This window comes from Danio rerio, chromosome 12 (genome assembly GCF_052040795.2).
Source record: "Danio rerio strain M-AB ecotype USA chromosome 12, GRCz13ab, whole genome shotgun sequence".
NCBI lineage: Eukaryota > Metazoa > Chordata > Actinopteri > Cypriniformes > Danionidae > Danio > Danio rerio.
In genome coordinates, this window is record NC_141032.1 from 26042750 (window position 1) to 26063579 (window position 20830).

Genomic DNA, 20830 nt, shown 5'->3' on the forward strand with positions numbered 1-20830 from the left:
CTGTCCCGCTTTCTTTCACAGCGATGGCCTCTCCTGTGCAGCTGTTCACGAGCTTGCCTCATCTGGACTAGGACCGGAATTCATCTGACACTCACACGGACACGCACACACACACATCTCTAAAAGAAAAACACACCGCGTAGCCATGTACAGCGTGGAAGACCTTCTCATCTCTCATGGATACAAAGTCCCACAAAGGAACAGCAACAATGTCCCTGTTTCACACTCGTCTTCCCCCCAACCCGCAACCTATGAGAAATGTCTGCCGACACGAAGCGACAGCCGGTGTGAAATCGCTGAGAAGCGGAAAGGACACAGCGGCGTGAATGGCTACGAGGGGGACCATGTTTACAGCGGCGGAGGCATCAGACAAGCTCCTGCCAGGGGATTCCCCGGTGACGCTGAGAACAGGGTCAGGAAGCAGAGGACACAAGATGTGGACAACGGGAATCTAGGAGATGGACGTTTGCCAGAAGACAGCCTGACCACTGACAGCGGGTGAGTTGTGTTGATGAGTTGTTTTTGACCTCTTTGTCGTCTTCCCCACACTCTTGCATCGCTGCTGTCATTCCTTCTTTTTCAACTGTTCCTTTGATCTGAGGTTTAAGCTGTCTTGCATGATGAAGAGTGTTACATAAAGGTAGGAGCTGTCAAGGACTTCCCTTTCACATCAGGAGAGATCCCAGTTTTCCTTTTTTAAATGATCCCTCCTTGTCACCTTTCACTCTTCATTCTTATTTTTGGTTTGCACTTTCTTTCATCCTGTGAAATCCATATCTTTGTACTTCCTATATTTTCATGTACTCTGTTTCCTCAGTCTTACTCATTTCCCTGCACTCTTCCCTACCTCTCTCCCCCTGTAGCTGATGAATTCATTAACTATGTTTAGTAGATTTTGCAGTGCGGTTTTATTTCCTTCTCGTTTCACATGGGACTGTTGTGGAATAGACATCAATGTTGTCGGAAAGCTTGCAGCACCCCCTGCTGAGTGTGCTTAGTTCTGCAGGCAGAGCCAGCAGGAAACTACATGTCCCATGAGCCTTTTGTCAGATCAATATTCCATTCCTTATTACAATCTCTTATATAACACTTTTATTAATAAAACATGATGAATATAAATGTGCGCATCTGCATTCTACCAGCCATATTGTCGCAGGACGGCGTCAAAGATTATTATTATACTTTAAATAAAGATGCTTCACATGTTTTTTTTTCTTTACCAGGTAAGTTATAATTGTCCTGTGTTAGAGTCTCATTGAGAGATAGATAGATAGATAGATAGATAGATAGATAGATAGATAGATAGATAGATAGATAGATAGATAGATAGATAGATAGATAGATAGATAGATAGATAGATAGATAGATAGATAGATAGATAGATAGATAGGCAGGCAGGCAGGCAGGCAGGCAGGCAGACAGACAGACAGACAGATAGATAGATAGATAGATAGAAGCACATTTATTTGGACATTTATTGGCATACTATCAAGCATTAGTGCATTTTTGCACTTTCAAGTAATTGCTTGTCACATGATTTGAGACTCAGCAGTTTAGGGCAGGAGGCAGCTCCACTGCTGTGACTAGATTATCCTTTCATGAGTGCAGGTCAGGATTGTTTAACATGCAGATCATATGCTCTCGGCTGCCAAGATATTGGATGAGAGAACAAACCTTTAGTGCTGACTCAACGGTTTGCACCACACAAACTAGTCAAGTTGCTTCCTTAGAAAAAATGCTTATTTATCATTGTTTGTTTTCACTTTTAAAGCCTCCTTTGAGGTCTTCTGCTTGGTTGACAGCATTGTCAACGTGCACATTTTTCTTTAAGCTGGGTGTAAGTTTGATGTTTGCTTCTTGTTTAGCACTGTGTGTGTAGATTGTTATATGGTTTAGCTTGTTTTGCCAAGTTAACTGGTATATATTTTTTGTTATACTGTATGAAACTGTGCACAATTTGGATTGTGACCACCGGCTTCAAAAAAAACTGACATTTAGAGTCAGTAAGTAATTTTCATTTACTGACCTTTTAATAACTTGAAGTTAATAACATAATTAAAAAGTACATTAATATATTTTTAGTAGCAAGAAGTTTAAAATCCTATACACTGCCGGTTAATGTATGCCTTATCAAATATAAGCATTGACCTATATTTATTAACTTCCATCTATATGTGTTTGATGCAGGTTTTTTGAAGCCCACAGAGGAATACACTCTCAGCCTAGATCTGAGCAGGATGTGTCCTACTGGCGGAGAAGAGGTCAGGACTTTAGTGTGCTTTTGGATTATGCAGACTTCAGGGACCCACGTGGAAGTGGAGGAGGAGGGGTTGCAAACAAACCAGAGGGTATGCAGCGGAGACCCGAATCTGCCTTAAGCACAGAGGAGCATAACCGTGAAAGACAACGGCGGGCTGAGAGCGCACGTGCCAGAGAGAGAGAGATGGCCCTACACCAGTGGAGAATCGCTGCTGAAAGGAAGTACCAAAGTTTGGGAACAGAGGAGTGGCGTCCAATGACCAGCATGAGCCGCCAGCCATCTGAAAACGAGGTGGCACATGATCAACGCAGGCCAAGAACTGCAGAAGGAGCTGTTCCACCTAGAACCAAAAACAAGTCGCAGTCACTGCCCAGAATGCAATCTGAAAGCCTCCAATACTTCAGCATACCAACTGCTGGGCAAGATTCTTATGGGGGTTTTAAGTTAAATGGCCACCACATAAGAGACCCTCATGGACGACATATTGATGGAGAGAACAGGCAACGTTGGACTGACCGATCAGGTGCCCAGTCTGCACCATTATCAAAACCCAGATTCAGCAGACCACTCAGACCTCCTTCTTACGAAGCACACCAGCAGATGCGTGGGAGTGCAGAGATGCTCACAGGGGAGCTCGCCCCACGTGCGAGAGACAGAACTCCGCTCCCCTTCTCAAGGCAAGAATACTTTGTACAAGAACTAGGCGGCTCTGGCGCAGAGCCCCCTGGTTACATCCCCCCTCCATCCTACAGAAGGCAGCCTGTCATTAAAGGAGGGCACAGAACTTATCCTATCTCAATGGCTAACCATCAGTATAGAGGAGACCCATATATGCAGAGTTCTGCCATGACAGAAGTGCAGGAATGGTTTATCAGGCAGACCGGAATGGCTTGGCCAGACCATTACAGAGATGGAAGAAGAAGTATGCCCTGCAGGAGACAGGCATATCCAGGCTACAGCGAAGAACGGATGGGTAATGTTCAGTACATTCCCTTTGACGATCCTCGTGTCAGACACATTTCAGGAGCAGGGATAGATGGGAACTCTCTGACAGATGCAGACAAAATCAGAAACATCAGAAATGAGATTCCAGTCAACCTCATACCTGAGAAATCTAATGACAGTGCCTTGCCTTTCACAGAGAAACCCTTTGACCGCACAGATCCAAATAAAAGCAATATTAGTAATTCGATTAATGAGGACAGCATGCACAAAGAATCGTTGAAGGAGACAGAATGTTCAAACACAGTACCTGATCAAAACTGCAACAGGCATCCAGTTACTCATGGCAATATAGTTGCTCTTCAAATGACAACACAACAGAATTCAAGCCTGGGTTTGATTGAGACAGTGACACAAGTAAAGAAATTTGAGGCTAAGACTGTGGCCGAGAACAAGAAAAACTCAAAGAAAAAGCTCAAAGAGACAATGTTTTGCCTGGTGTCTGTCCCTATCAGTATGCAAGCAAACAGAAGTGTCTCTGACCCAAATAACAATCAAAAAGTGATTAGTTCACAAGAAAACACAGGGGTGCAGCAAGATAACCAAAACATGTTAAAAGCATCAAGCAAAGAGACACATATACAGTCCAACAGTTCCCCCTCCTTTAGAAATCCCCCTTTGAAGAAAGAAATCACAGATACCAGGTCACTAGATCCAAGCCAAGACAGTGAAGTTTTTTATGCAGGATCCTGGCCTGGAGATCAATACCGAAACCAGGAAACTCAGACAGGCTCCCCAGAAGTTTCAAGAAATACCCATTCATCAGCAAATGACCATCCCTCCCCTTTCACAATCACCAATAATGAAGGTGAAACCAACTGTAGTGCAAACTATGGATACCCCATGATAGGCCAAAAGGATCTTAACCACTCCAGCAACAGTGCATTCTCCAGAACTGTGAATGGAATTAGTGTAAGGAGCCCACATTTTCCTCGGTCCGTATCACTTCCATCATCCCCAGATCATCAACCTTTGTTGAGAAAGTCTAAACAATCATCAGAAAGTCAAGAGCTTTTTGGACAGTTTTTGCTAAAACCAGTCAACAGAAGAAAATGGGATGCTATTGGGGAGCTGGAATCTTTTAACAAAGAGATACAGGATCATACTGGGAAGTTTCCAAATGCTGAACAGAATACAAAGGAGCTTGATGAAGCATTGAACAGTGTTTTGGAGCTGAGTGATGCAAGCAACAATTCAAAACAAGAAACCCCCCCGCCTCACACGAATAAGGAAATTGACCAGCAACCACATGTTGTGCAGGTCCCAGATATGCAACTAAAAAGCAATAACTTAAATGTAACATCCCATTCAGGTAAAGGAGGCCACCCTGAATACAAAGGATTAAAAAGTTCCTTGTCCAAGACTAAGGTGAACTTTGACACCCACACACAACAAATCCCTGTCAGCAAGACTGACAATTATGTTAACTTTGACATTCTGCAAAGGGGGGACAATGATCCAGTGATGCATCGGCAAGATATCCCTGTTCCAAAGGAGTGCTTGCTTAAGGATGTTGGTTTAACAGTATACACTGCCATTCCAGACACTGTGACCTCTGGATCTCCCACATGCTTGAGTCCTGAGTCACCTATGCTAACCAGCCCTTCAGACAACTCAGAGATGTGTGAAACCCTGCAGATTACATCATCAGACAGTAGCGGAGATCTTAGCAGACACAGCCCTGAATTTTCTGAAGGTACTCAAAGCTTGAACAATAATAATGCATTTAACTCCAAAAAACTCAAGAAGGAAGCTGGGAGAGGAAGCACAGATGTTATCAAATCAGAAAGGTCATCGCGTATCCATGTGATCAAGAGTCTTCACTGTAGGTTTAAGGCTAATTTTGAGGATGATGATGATGAGCATTTTTATTCAGATTATCTGAGCTGGAGTAATGAAAAGACCTTGGCAGATGAACATCTTGAGACTCTTTTGAGTCAAGAGAAGGCCAACAATATGCAGACCGAAGACCTTAGTAACTTGTACCAAGTCCAGTGTGCCAAAGGCATTCCTGAAAATGAGTCTATTGAACAGCGTGCTGCCAGGATACTCGGCATTTCTGTGCCAGTTGAAGCCTTGGTTGTTGATCAAGTTGATGGCAAACCATTAGAAAGGGATTTTAAAAACACAGATGCTACAGTTTTGGAAACACAAACCAAAGAGATGAGCTTAAATGACGAGACACAGAATGTTTGCAGAGAGTTTGAGGAAGTGCCAAATAGGTCTATGGAAAGTCAAGGACATGCGTTAGAGGTAGAACTTGGAGAGGATCCAGAGTCTACAGAAGATTTATCTAGTGCTGAGAAGCACAGCCTAAGAGTCTCCACAATGTTGGAGCTGCCAGAGTTTCCTCCAAGTAACTTATGCTTGTCGCTTCCACTGACCGAGGATGAGGAATTGACTCTTAGTGTAAGTGGGGGAGACAGGAAGGAGACAGTTAATGCTGAGATAAAAGAAGCACCACAGGACCAGTTGCAGGCATGCTGCCTATCTTCTCTGTCCCCCTCATCCACAAATGACAAAGCATCCCTAGAGTACAATGTCTATGCAAAGGAAGAAAGCTGTCAGCCATTAGTGAGAACTGTAAACAGGATCACATTGGCCAAAGAGACAGACCAAGAAGAAGAAGAAGGGGAAGCACTTCAAGAATCTGCTCAAGAGGAGGAAACACTAGTGGAAGAGAAGCAATACAGTGAGAATGCAGTTGTCATGACCAGTTATATGCAAGAAGAGAATGAGGAAACAGCTCAGGAAGAAGTGTCAGCTGAGGTGCTTTTACTTGCAAGATCAAGGCAGTCACCAAAGACTATGGCACGTCCAATCCCACATCCCCGCAGTGGCATGGTAGCAAAGAGAGAGATCACACTGCCACAAGGGTTCAACTTGGATAATACAGTGTCTGCAATAGAAGATGATGACAAGTTATTTATTTCAGGTCTGTCATTTATGCCCTATTGCATGCTTTTACACATGTACATTATTTTTGATTATGTTTGCTTCCACAAGGCAATATATCTGAATGCTCCAAAACTTGTCACATGGAAGTATAGTCACTGGTCAGATTGCACTGGTTTGTTTTCTAAGATTTCATTTACATTAGTCATCAATGAAAATGGATAAACAAAATCTCCAAGACAATAGAGACAACATTGGACTTTTGTGGCTTTTTTGTAGCTGTCATTATATATTAATTTATTATTTTAGAGAAAGAATCATGATTTTGTCTGTATTTTATCTTTGTATTGTCTTGGACAGTTGTTTTGAATTATTTAGCTTTTGCATGCATATTTTTTCAAGTTCTAGTAAAACTTCAGCATGTGCTTTCAGATAGAACTGGATTTACTACACAGACTTGTAGTACACTGATAAACTATACAAAAATCAGTTTCAAAATATTCTTTTTGTGATAGCGACAGTTGTTGTGTAACTTCTTAATGAACTATGGCTCTGTGTTAATTTATAGTTAATGCTGCATGTAAAATTACAACACATGATAACACATTTTTGCTCAAACCTCACTTTATATCTTCAGTTTTAACTAAGTCTTTACTGTATGTGAGATTATTTCAAAGTAGTGTTGGAGTAGTTATGGATAATCAATGAAGGGGCTGCACAGTGGGTAGTGATAACAACTTACAGCAAGAAGTTCACTGGTTTGAGCACCAGCTAGGTCAGTTGGCATTTCTGTGTGGAGTTTGCATGTACTCCCTGTGTTCGCGTGGGTTTCCTCCAGGTGCTCTGGTTTCCCCCACAAGTCCGAAGACATGCACTATAGGTGAATTGGGTAAGCTAAATTGTCTGTAGTATATGTGTGTATGTCCTGGTCCTGAAGGTTGAGGGTTGAGCGTTGGGCTAACGGCCCACCTCGTAAAAATTAGATGTTACAAAACACCAACATGGTGTGGCTGATTTATACTTATGTGTCAAGCTCACTTGTATGCTCCCGCACAGCCTGATGTGGTAGCATAGCCCTTGCCGTGGCTGTCGCTGATGCGCACCTCTCAAAAAATGTTATTACGCGTCGCAACGACACATAGCGCAAGCTCTGTAATTGGTCGGCTTAGTAGCGCTGACGAGAGTGGGCGGGACCGAGAGCTGCGTGGACCCATTGAAGCTAGTGTTTACAAGTGTCGAGTCCTGTGAAGGCGTTCAAGGTGGAAAGTTTTGTTTTGGGTTTACCTTATGAATAAAGTTGTTGTACATTCACCGGTTCCCACCTTAAAATGAGCAAGTATGAGCCACTTGTACATTAAGGTAACATTTCCGAAAAAAACAAAACACCAGCTAAGAAACTCGACACAAGGGAACATAAAACCTCATTGCCAGCTAGCGTTTAGGAAGTGTTATAGCAGAGCAACACAAACAGCATGCAGAAGTATGTCAACTTCGATATAAACAACCCTGGGAGTATGCAAGTAATCAATGAATTCACTGAAAACTTCTGTTTATACAGAAAGTCATTGGGGATTTCCTGGGTTTCTTCATAGATTTTCACAGGAGCACCCTCTGCTCACATCATGTGATTATATGACCATGAAGACGTTTATGACAATTTGCAGCTTTGCATAATTGCATTTGCGATTTCATTTGATCAATCATCCAGCCCTACTCGATGTTAATAACTCATGGTAAATTTTAATAAAGTCTGATTGATGATCTGCTGAGCTTTGAACTGAGCTACAGGAGAAACGTTCTGAATCAAACTTCCCAAACAAGCCAGGTGTGAAAGCATCATTTCTCACATGCAACATTGATTAATAAAGATATTATTGATTTGTCTTTTAAATCAATGTAAAATGTATTATAAATGTGTATATACATCTTGATTTTCTCAGCCATGTCTCAACCAAAGCATTTTATACCACTGAAAATACCAGGGCTTTTCTAAAAATGAGAGTGTTTCTGTGGAGCAGTGGCTATTTTTTTAATTGATAGTAATATGCTTTGTTTGCAGTGAAACAGAACATCTCTGGCACTCAACCTATTATACAAATGTTTTGTATCCATTTGAAAGGTTGGCTCAATGCTGGATGCTGACATTAGGTGCGGTAGTGTTGTATTTGTCCCGCCTCTGCTTCACAGTGACTTGATGGCTGGTTCAAAAGGACAACGAGGAACTCTGTATAATACCAATGCAGTCTAAACAGTCTTACTATTTGTAACTGTAATTTCAACGGCAGAATAGATTTTATTACAAATTATATTGTACAAATTGAAGTATTAGATTTTTTAATTAGTTTCCTGTTGTATCAGGTTAATGTTACACATATTCAAATAATTCTTTATCCCACAGTCGCTGAAAAAAAAGAACAAAGGACCTCCTGCTTTTTTTCATGCAGTGCTCCTATAAAGTAAGAACTGAAAAAAGATGCTTGCCTCAGGGATAAAATGCTTTGATGGACATGTTCTAACATTTGTTGGTTCATTTGTAATTACCAAACACTTTACTTCACCACAATAATATAGAATATCCTCCAAAAGTCTAGCATTCCTATATATGCTAGTATAGTATGGTTGTTAGTATTTTGTGAAGTCTGATTATGTAAAGCCCGTTCCTAGGAGAGGTCACCTTCAGCATTATCTTGTATTGCATGGCATACAGTAGGTTAAATGCATTGGTGTGGTATACAAAAGAAAAAAAGACAATCAGCTTGCACTGGGAACAAAAAAATAGATTGTTTTTCCCTCCCGGCATATTCTGTAGCATTATGAGCTGCCAAGCCACAATAACAGTGCTTAATACTCAAGGGCAATGAGCAATGAGTTTTTTCACCACAAGAGGGAAGCGTGGTCTGATTTATCATACTGATTGCCATCACAAATCAGCAAGAAAAGTTAATGGAATATATATATATATATATATATATATATATATATATATATATATATATATATATATATATATATATATATATATATATATATATATATATATATATATATATATAAATAAATGGGGTATATGCACACTGGACTTTTAATCTCAGTCAGCCTGTCAGGGCTTCCGGTGAATTGTCATCCCATACAAAATCATCATGTTTAAGATCATCACTGCCTGGCTGAGGTAGGATAGAAAGTAGATATTAGAACAAACAAGAAACACTGCATTAAATTCTATTTTTCGGTGCCATGTCTTTAAAGTGTGGAAATTAATTTTACCCCAGTATTTTCAGTGGTGTTTCTGCGCTAGCCTGTTGTTAATGACGCTGTGTGTGTTTAAACGGTTATTCGTCTCTCTTTACGCTTTTACCAAATGGATGCTGAAGTCTATTTAACTGATTATATTTGAATTACATTACAACATCGATGCTGTAAATGAAACCTTATGAAATTGAAAAAAAGTCACATAAACCTTTCACCGGATGTTCATCATTGGATTAAAACCTCTAGCTGTGCATATATCCCATTCTTTTCTATACTTCGCTGTTTTGCAAAAAAACAAAGTGATTTTAACAATGTTCTGTTCTTATATATGTCGTGCTTAATGACACTATTTTGAATGAAAATCATTAATGTAATTTGCATTTGTTTTCAGATGCGTATGACCCCAGTCGTGTGGAGAGAGTCTGAACTTGGAGACTGTAAGAACAAACCCTGTGACCTTACTGGAAAACAAGATGTAGGCTAAAACCTTACACTTTACTAATATACAGTCACAGAAGTTCATAAGCAGGCGTCGTGCCGCACATTTAAGACTCATTTGGGGAACTTCTATGACCTGGAATAGCTATGGTGTCTATCTATGAGATTTGAATGTATAATGTATATCAAGTAAAGCTCAGATGTTACACAAATAGCTACAAATAGACTTAATAATTTTCTAAAGTTTCTCTGCACCAGCAAATGCTGGAGTTCTGTCGGACTTTCACAGAACACAGTGTCATTGTGCCAACAGCGACAAGACAGACACAAAAGCTTGCACTTCTCATTTTCGGCAGTATTACCAATGAGAGAAAGAAGAGAGGCCTTGATGTATCAAAGCAATGAATTGGACTGGCGAGGTACAGTAGCAGCAGAATCAGTGACATTACACTGTGCTTTTAATCACAGAGAAATATTTTTGTAAGGAAAGTGGGACCTGGGAGAAACTATGAATGTCACTGTGGTAAAACTGCAATATAAAATCATAAATATATATAAATACATATATATCTTTTTTTCTTCAAATTATGGATGAAGCTGCTTTTATGCGAATAGGGCAGCTAAAAAGAAAGTGAGGCAAAGATTTAAGGATATTTTTAGTCGAACCTTGGTCTCTTGGTTAAACTTAACTGTAGTGACTTCATTAGTTAGTTATTGCTTTAAAATGATTTCCTGCACTCAATCTCATATGCAGTTTCAGCTTTTCAAAGTAGCAATTCAATATCATCTCACCACAGAATGCAATGGGGGAAAAAATAAACTAAAAACGTATTTATTTTTTATCAAGCTATCAACAATCTGTACAGATGAAAATATATTCCACAAAGTATTTTTATTTTACCTCGTGAGTATGTTTGCTTGCTTACAATCATTATGGATATATCATGTATGAATATGTCTATTAGCTTCTATCATTCTGGCCGTGATCGTGCCACGTGGCGTGCTTTTTGGTGCAAAATTGTCAAAAAGTGTTACATGTATTTCTTTATGCACATATGAAGTGTTCAATCTCAATTCTGAAAGCGTATACTCATATTGTGAGTAAACCTAGTGCTTGTGAACTAGTTTGCGATTGCTTGGTTACTTTTCTTTTTGTTTTCAAAAGAGATGGACAAAGGTTTGTCAATGATTTTCTATCACACAACATTTATACAGTAAATGCAGTCCAAAGTGCACTAAAATTAAATTAAGTGTGAACAAAGTGATTAGCACATCTGGAAACTCGGATGAAAATAGCTTAAAAAAAGACATTGATTTCATTTGCTCTGAGTATGGTTAGCGTTATGGATAAAAAAGTGCTAATGCCATGATGTTTTAGTAATATTTTTCAAAATTTTGCATAGCTATAATACAGTTCATGCTGTTACATGTTCTGTTGTTAGCCAAACAATAAGGCATAGCATTCATCACACTTACTTTTTGTAAGTTGGCATCAAATTATTGTTGTAAATAGTCCTTGATTGTCTATACCATTTTGTACAATTTAGTTTTTTCAAAAACGGATGATTATATTGTTGCATATAACGTATATGGCATTTAATATCTTTTTCTATTTTCATACAGAAACTGTACATGATTATTTTGTATTGGGTTGGAGTTGATTTTCCTTCTCTGCATGAGATAAGAGATGTAAACTAGGGTCAGGAAAATGTTTTGCATACAAGTGCATTTGGTACTACATTAAATATATATTCACTATATTACATTGTGCACATTTTTATTCTGCTAAAAAAGGCTTTGGGCAATATTTAAATTCTAAACAAGCTATTTTTTGAATATTTTACTGAAAGGGAAGTGTTTACTGTGCACCTCAGTACTTGTGTTGTTGAAGTATTGGGTGAATGAAATGTTTGAGAGGAATATTGTTTGTACATTATAGCAGATTGCTCATTAATAAACTCCTTGCATGGACTATTGTTTTTATTTTCTTCTGTTGGTTCATTTTTATGTGTGACAGAAAGGAGAAGCAATCTAAGAGCTTGTTTGCTCTTTAACAGTTTTAAAATGTGGCAGACGTCAAAAACAAAAACAATTCTTGCATTCTCATGAAACAAATATGTTTCTCTCACACAATACATTCAATGTGTTAAAAAGAAAACAAATCTATAAATGATAATTAGTCACATTTGTTGTACAAATACTGAGAATAAAGAGAACCTTTTTTTCATTAACTGAAATTTGTTCTGAATGTTCACTCAGAAGTCTGAAGGTTTTACCATACTATGATTTACTTTAAAACTAAAGACTGTTTATACTTAATGATTTGAGAGCATACCGGGAAAGTCCACCCAGAAATGTAAATTCAGTTATTATTTACTGTCTTTCAGGTCATAAGAATGTTGACAACCAAACAGCCTTAGTTCCAGTGTAAATTAGGTGAAAAGTAACAAACTGTTTGGTCTTGCTTTGAAATGATAGAAGGGTGAGTTCATGATGACAGTACACTTTCTCTTTACGTAAAAATATTTCTATTTTCTCAATAGATTTGCCAAACGCTTTCGGCTTTTTAAAGTGGCTCTAAGTTTGTGTACTAAAACCTATAAAATGTGCATTTATGATCTTTCTGGGCACAAATTACATTTACATGTGTGTATTTGGCAGACGTTTTTTTTACCCAAAGCGAATAACATAGCATTGAAAGAATGCATTATTATCAGTTTGCTTTCCCTGAGAGTGGACTCACCACACTGGCAATTTAACAAAGGTTTGTGTGGAATTTATAACAAAAATAATAATACAGTTCTTTGCATTTTGCTCCCTATGCTACTGTATGTTGTTGCGGACTAGTCAGAAATCCTTGTTCACAGTCAAACAAGCCTACAATGGACGACAAGCATTGGAACTTGGACATTGGAGAAGGATAACAAATTTGCCTTAATTGTCCTAACATACACTACAGAATTGAGCTATATCACTAGAAATGGTTCTTTAGCATTTAATCATAGTGGAACCACGATTATGTAGCACTTTAGAGGTTTAGTTCCTACCAAAATGAAAATTGTCACCATTTACTCATCTTTTTGTTTCAAACTGATTAGAGTTTCTTATTCTTTTTTGTTGTTCTGTTAAATACAAAAGAAGATATATTGAAGAATTTTGAAATCCTGTAACCACTGAATACCATAGTATTTGTTTTTCCTATTATAGGTGTCAATGTTTACTGGTTTCCAACATTCTTTAAAATATCTTAGTTCGAGTTAATCAGAACAAAAGAAAACTCACAATGGTTGGAAACCACTCAAAGATGAATAAATGATAACAGAATTCTTTTTTTTTTGGGGGGGGGGGGGGGGGGGGGGGGGGGGCTAAACTATGCAATTTCTAGACTTGTAATGTATTCTATAAGAAAGAAAAATGCTAACTTTGGCTTTCACTACCACAGCAAATTCCATTTTTCTTTTTGATAGTTGTTTGCTTTGAGTCACGGAATGGAAATGGTGCTTTATTTTGCAAATATTTTTTACAGTTTGTCCCAAGGATGCTCCGATCAATCGGCAGGAGTTCCGTATCAGCTGATTATCACATTTTATGACTTGATCGGTACTCGCTAATCTGGCCGTTCCCATAAACTGATCGCAAGTGTGATTGTTTATGAGTTTACAATTACAGGAAAACGAACCTACTCACCCGGGTTATACATCAGCAGCACTGCAATCTTTTTAATGTGTTTTATTTATTGTTTACTGTACAGCTGTTTCTGACCATGACATGTCTAATCTAAATGGTTTTAAGAGACGTGTGTAAATGCAACATCTTTTATTTATTCTCTTAGATAAAGAGAAAACTCCACTTAAGTATCATACTTGGAGGGAAAATGTGCTTTATGCAATGGCACTGGTATATAAAGCTTGAAGCATCAGAACTTGTACTCAGCATTGGCTAATCACCATGACATGAATCGGTATTCTGCATCTGCAACAAGAATCCTGACCGGAGCATTCTTAATTTATACATTTGCATCTTTGGATAGTAAAAAAAAATCCATTACTTTACAGGGTATATTTTTCGGCAGCTGGGGTGCCAGAAAAAAATTACATAAAATAATAGCCATTAAATTACAGACATTTACCATAAAATAACGGACGTTAAACTACAGAAAATTCCTTAAATTTAAATTTCTGTAATTTACCATCTGTTATTTTACGGTAAATTTAATGGCCGTTATTTTATGCTTTTTCCGGCATCCCAGTCAAAAAAAATGGGGGAAATATTGGATTTTTTTCTTTTCTTTTTTTTTACAGATAGTGGTGTTAACTGGTCTCTTTCAGCAGGATAATGCATCCCATTCCATTGCACTTATTCTACAGAAAATTGAGATCAAGAAGAGTTCAAGGTACAGTATTAACCTAATCCAAGAATGAATCTATGGGATGTGCTGGACCAACAAGTTTAAGCAATGGCAAATCCACCTTAGAAACAACAAGGATCTGTCTCTAAAGTCATGTTGCTAGATACCAAAGGGAAGTCCATATCTCGGCACATTGGTGCTGTTTTGGCAGTAAACAAATTGGGCACATATAGTCACATATTCAATTCAAATCTTTATTGCAGTGTTTTTAAAATGTAGGTTGTGTATGAGTTTTGGTGCAATATGGTTGTATTTTGGCACTGGTAGGCGTACCTTAGTGTCCACCATCAGTGCTGACATATAGCCATATGGCACTACTCATGTGATATTGCTCATATATTAAATCATTAAGTAATCATCAATCAAATCATTAAATCTGGTAAGTGACATTCTAAGTCAATCTCTCTCTTTTGTATTTTGTAGTGGTGTATATATGTCACAGAAACTGGTAGTGTTTGCTTTGCTCTGGCTTTTTTGGGGTTAATTATTATGATATCCTTATTGCAACAGAGAAATACTGGGAAATCTCAAGCCTTATAATCCTAAAATGTTAACAAAATCACCTGTTTTGACATCACTTTAGACATTATGCTAGAGAATCATTTAAATACTTGTTCTAAAGTGACATTTGTGAATTGGCAATGGTTTCTGCTGTTCTGACCAGGGCCTTATGGCCAGGCCCATAAATTTAGAGGCCCCCTAGAGACATTATGATTCCCCCAACCACCCGGTCTTCATTTTCATCCGTGACACTTCGCTTGTCAAGAGGGCCTGTGGTGGCCTGCGACGCCCCTGGTTCTGACATCAGCTGCAGATGTGAATGAATGGCGGAAGAAAGTAGTTCCTGGTACAGAAGGATTTTTGAGACTCTTTTTATATATTTTGTTTTTTATATACACGATTATGCCATTGAACTATTGTATAAATGCAATATCACACTCGTAGCAGTGCAATGTGGCTGTATACTGTATATTGGCACCAAATTACACCTCCCACCAGTGCTGATATAAAGCCATATTGCACTGCTACTTGTGTGATATTGCTCATATATATATATATATATATATATATATATATATATATATATATATATATATATATATATATATATATATATATATATATATATATATATGTGTGTATGTATATATATATATATAAATATATATATATATATATATATATCGTAATGGGTGTTTGGGTCGTAATGTCCTTATAAAAAGGATAATTTACTAAAAATATGAAAACTTACACATCCACATATAGACAGAAGAGGACAAACTTTTTGAAGAAAGTTAAAAATCATAGGAAAAACAATTACTATGAAAGTCAATGATTATTGGTTTCCAGCTTTTCTAAAAATATCTTCTTTTGTGTTTGGAAGAAACTTAAACAAGTTTGTAAAAAGTCCAAGTGAGTTAATGATGAATTTTTACAATTATCTCTTTAAGCCATTTTGGATCTATTATCTACTTATGATTATCATATTGGTATGAGGCGCAAAGAGGATGTGACAGTGTGAAATGAAATGAGCAAATTAAGCCTTCAGCAAAAAGCAGTTTTGACATTGCCTCTAGTTTGCCTATGCACTTACATAGGTAACATGATGTGCAATTAGTCAAATTCCTCTGGAGATTACGGACAGAAAAACTAAACTAAATATTCATGTTTCTTCTCACCGCCGAGCGCCCAAAGTGGTTCATTGTAAATCTTTCAGCTCTCTCTCTCTGTCAGTCTGTCTGCCTTCTTCTCATGCCCCCTCTGTGTTATTTCAAAAGGTCAGGAACATAAATCGCCAGCCAAGTTCAATTACAGTCACAGGCGAAATTGTCAGTTGATGAGTGTTTGTGGGTCTGTGTTTGCGTCTCAAGTTACGGAAAGAAAAGGTTAGGCTAAAGAATTACCCTTCCTCTGACTGAACCAGAGCCAGTGGCCTTTTCCACGACTGACCCTTAGTTGAGCATTCAGCTGGCAGCGAGCGCCCATGAGCTCATTCCAATTAAAGCGTCATAGTAAAAAGCCTCTTATTGTCTGTGTGTAGCTAATGCATTTGATCTCACCACCTAACTGACCTTTCAGAGCAATCTCAGATCATTCACTCACCACTGGCAATTGAGGAACTACTTATTGTCAGTACTTCAGTCCAGATCTTGATAGTAATGCAACAGAATCCTCGCTATCCAACCCAGTAAGTTTAGTGTAATTTAGTTCAATTCTCTGCTTAAATGCTTTTAATGTTGTATTATGGCTTGGTTTCTTGTCTAAAAGCTCTGGATTAAGTTTAAAGGGATTGTTCTTGGGACAAGGCTGGATGGTTTACTCTTGCCAGAGTCTAGCTGGTAGCCTGGTAGCCTGGTTTAAAAATAACAATCAAACTGTGTGATGCTTAGTTTACATGTCTTTGGACTGTGGGATTGTTCAATTCTTAGGCCCCGTTTACACTACTACGTTTTAGTTTTAAAGCGCATAAGTTTTGCTACGGTAACACCTTCCCTCCACACTACCTTAGAGTTTTTGAATAGACCATTTTTGTTTTAAAACACTCTGTGTTAGTGTGAATGGAGGAAAACAGACATCTGAAAACGGAGGCGTGGCTGTAGTTATTCGCCAATCTGATTGGGGCTTTTTCCTCAATAACAAGTACACAAAGTTCTTGCATCCTTTCCTTGTAAGTTCAGAGTTCACAAGTTTAATATGGAAAACAAACTCCCAAGGACATGTCGAGTAAATCTTCAAAGGGAACGGTGTACTTTATAACAGCATTCACATCACCCTGGACACATTGTTTCACTCATCTTAACAATAAAATGAAGACACGATATAAGTAATTGCCTGTTTTTATTTTGGATATTAACAACTTAATAGACACCAAAAATGTTGAGGCATTGTGTAGCTAAATATTTATGACTGTCATCTTCACTGTATGCACAGAGCGTATAACATAACTGCCTCCTTTAATTTTCATTGAAAAATACGAATTGAATCTCTTTTGCTGAATATCAGTTTTAATAATCAGCAATACAATTAGTTCATGCAATATAGGAAATATAGGCAAGCAATCAGTCAAATGTGCAGAATCAGTGTACATGGTATATACTGTATATATTAACTATATTATATTAACTCATCTTTGCGCTCAGCCAAAACACGAGAAATACAATTAGATTCAAAAGATCCTTGATAACAATAATGTGCGCTGCTATCATCTGGGGAGTTGCACTCAAAGCACTCGCTTACTGCCTAGGGCTCAGATGTCAGCATACACTGCAGCGCATGATAGAGTGTTTGTGTGGTCACATGATATGCATTTTCAGTGGTGTAGTGTGGATAGAGAGCTTTTCAAAAATGCTTGGAAAAACGCCAGTGTGGACATGAATCCTTTTCATTCTAAAAGCTGTTTTAAAACCAAAACATAGCGTATAAACGGGGCCTTAATCTGCCTCACGAAGGTCAGTGGGCTTGACAAACCACCTGTAGGACACACTCTTTTCCTCTTCATACACTCTCAGAAATAAAGGTACGCGAGCTGTCACTGGGGTGGTGCCTTTTCAAAAGGTACACATTTGTACTTGAAGGGTCCATATTGGTACTTCAAAAGTATATATTAGTATCTACAAATTTTAAGAGGAACACTTTTGTACTTTTTAGGTACTAATATGTACCCTTGAGGTATTAAAATGGACCTTTCAGGTACAAATGTGTTTTAGGTACAAAGGGTACCTTTTGAAAAGGTACCACCGCAATGACAGCTTGCGTACCTTTATTTCTGAGAGTGTATGCAATAGACACCTTATAAACACCACATTCTTCTTAGAAAAAGCTCAGGTGAGTTAGCTTGACAAACCACCTGTGGCACATATAATAGTAAGTTACATTTGTCATAGAAATGAAGTTTATTTAAAAACTAATTTCGAGAGGATCATGTGATTATGATTGAACACCGCTGGTTCTGCATTAACTATGTATGATCCACCAATCAGACGATTCGAAACCCACTATTAAGGTTTCTCACTACAGTCATCTTCGATTTAAAGAATCCCTGCTTCCACCCCTACTCCTCCACCTTTCCCTTCACAGGGCGGCACGGTGGCCCAGTGGTTAGCACTGTTGCCTCACTGCACTGTTGGTTTCTGTGTGGAGTTTGCATGTTCTTCCTGTGATCGCGTGGGTTTCCCCTAGGTTGTCTGATTCCCTCCCACATTTCAAAAACATGACTACAAGTGAACTGATCAATCTAAATTTAGCACTACTGTCAAACTCTCATCCAGCAGCATATCTCTTTATAGCAATCATTTTTAATAATCAGCTCTTATAAAAAAAGGGGAGTTGTCGAAATCTACCTGAGCTCAAAGCTCCCCTCTCGCTCTGCAAATGAGAGGGACCCAGGACTCAAGGACCTTTTGAACTCAGGGTTCTCTCCCAGGACAGCATGCCAAACTTGCTTATTATCAATCATCAGCTAAGTGTGAACTCTTGAATTGAAATACTGCTGCTCTCTGATTATTCTAAGTGTTTCTTTTATCCTTGCTTGTAATTCACAGATTCAGAAAGTCACAGTTAATGGTTTATTAATAACAAGAACTGTACAATATAGTGTTACCAAATTAGCTACAGTACTAATATGCAAAGGCATCAGTTTTCAGGTAACAGTTAATTTCTTTTAATCCATCAGCAGAAAGTTGAACTATTTCAAACTAGACAGAGAATCCCTCATCCCACACTCGTTCACACTGTTATTTGGCCTATTTGTCAGTTTCTCTCTCTCCTCCTCCTGTAATATTTCTGTTTATATGAGTGAGTGGGTGGATATCTTTAAATTATTTAGCGAGAGTAACCGGAGGCCACATACAGGATGAGATCTTTCTGTATTCATCCTCTCAATGGGCTCGACTGAATAATGCATATCTGAGAGTCATAGGAAAGTAGAAAGTGGATGAGACTGTTTGACATAAACACAATACAGCCACGGGGATGTTACAGTTGAGCAATAATGTTATTATGATGTCAAACTCAAAGGGTGGGGGAGGGTGCTCAAATTGAGGCCTTTGTATCTTTTCTTTGCTTTCTTTTAGGTTTGCACAGGCTTTGTCTCAGCAGGAGCTAGAGATATCTGACTCTTCTCAGCATGAGAGTAAAACATATTTACACATACAATTATTCTCAATTTGTGTTGTTGTAAAGATCATGTAACATGTTTCATTACAAATTTAGATATTTTTGTCATCTGAGACATTGGTTTTGGCCATGTACAATATTGCTTTTACAGTATGTTATGTCTACGCACCCCATTTCACAGATTTTCTGCTGTTTCTATGCTGTTATTTTTTTTCTTTTGTTTTAGCCCTAACTTTCCTTGTGAACAAGTATGCATGCTTAATAGCATTAAAGGGAAAGTTCACCCAAAACTGACCACTCTGTCATCATTTAATCAACTCTCACCTGTCAAAAACTTGCTTGAGTTATAAGATATTTTAAAGTAAGTAAGAAAACCAGTAACCTTTCACTTTTATAGTATCTATTTTAGTACTATGGAAGTCAGAGGTTACCGGTTTAAAAATATATTTTTTGTGTATTCAATGGTAAAAAGAAAAATAAAGGTTTGGAACTACTTGAGGGTGGGTAAATAGTGTGTACATTTTATTTTTTGGTGAACTATCTCTTAGAATATGTACTTTGGTTGTGCATTGTAAAGCATAAAAAAAGTGATTTTACTCATCTTGTTGTATAATGTGTTTACTATTAACAAATAATGCACTTTTTCATTAAACTTAACTACACACATAGCAATATTTATCTGGCTCAGATCTGGCCCACACAATCAGCTTTTGCTTGGCCCACATGCCGCAGTGAATTACAGTACATGATTTGACCAAGTCTGGCGTCCATACAAGGGCCAAGCATGTTCCATATTTGGGCCAAATCTCAGCCAAGTAATTAACCCATAAATGGGTTAATAAATAAAAAATATCTATTATATATATCTATTACAGGGGTCACCAACATGGTGCCGACGGGCACCAGGTAGCCTGCGAGGACCACTTGAGTTGCCCGTGGGCCTGTTATAAAATTAGCTAACCATAGCTCCACATACCAGTAAGCTGCAACAAATATTTTTTGTAGCTATTCTTTTTAAATTACACTTGCATTGATTGATATTTATCTGTTTCCAATCATTGTTGACAACTATTGTGAGAAATTAACATGATCAGTGTCTTCAAATAGATGAATATGATTAATTATTAATAACATTCATTCATTCATTTTCTTGTCGGCTTAGTCCCTTTATTAATCCGGGGTTGCCATAGCGGAATGAACCGCCAACTTATCCAGCAAGTTTTTTACACAGCGGATGTCCTTCCAGCCGCAACCCATCTGGGAAACATTCACACACACACTCATACACTACGGACAATTTAGCTTACCCAATTCACCTGTACCACATGTCTTTGGACTGTGGGGAAAACCGGAGCACCCGGAGGAAACCCACGCGAAGGCAGAAAACATGCAAACTCCACACAGAAACGCCAACTGAGCCCAGCGACCTTCTTGCTGTGAGGCGAACGTGCTACCCACTGCGC

General features: G+C 38.2%; 1 protein-coding gene across 4 annotated transcripts in view; it reads left to right on the forward strand.

Moving 5' to 3' along the window:
* The window catches only part of jcada (junctional cadherin 5 associated a), a 32845-nt gene extending 21030 nt beyond the window's left edge, over positions 1-11815 (forward strand). For all 4 annotated transcript variants that reach the window (XM_087276230.1, XM_087276229.1, XM_087276231.1 and 1 more), the window contains 3 exons: positions 22-498; positions 2188-6197; positions 9798-11815. In XM_087276230.1, coding sequence (XP_087132356.1) covers positions 146-498; positions 2188-6197; positions 9798-9832 — 4398 coding nt within the window. In that variant the 5' untranslated portion in view covers positions 22-145 and the 3' untranslated portion in view covers positions 9833-11815. The remainder of the gene's footprint in view (positions 1-21; positions 499-2187; positions 6198-9797) is intronic.
* Positions 11816-20830: the final 9015 nt, after the last annotated feature.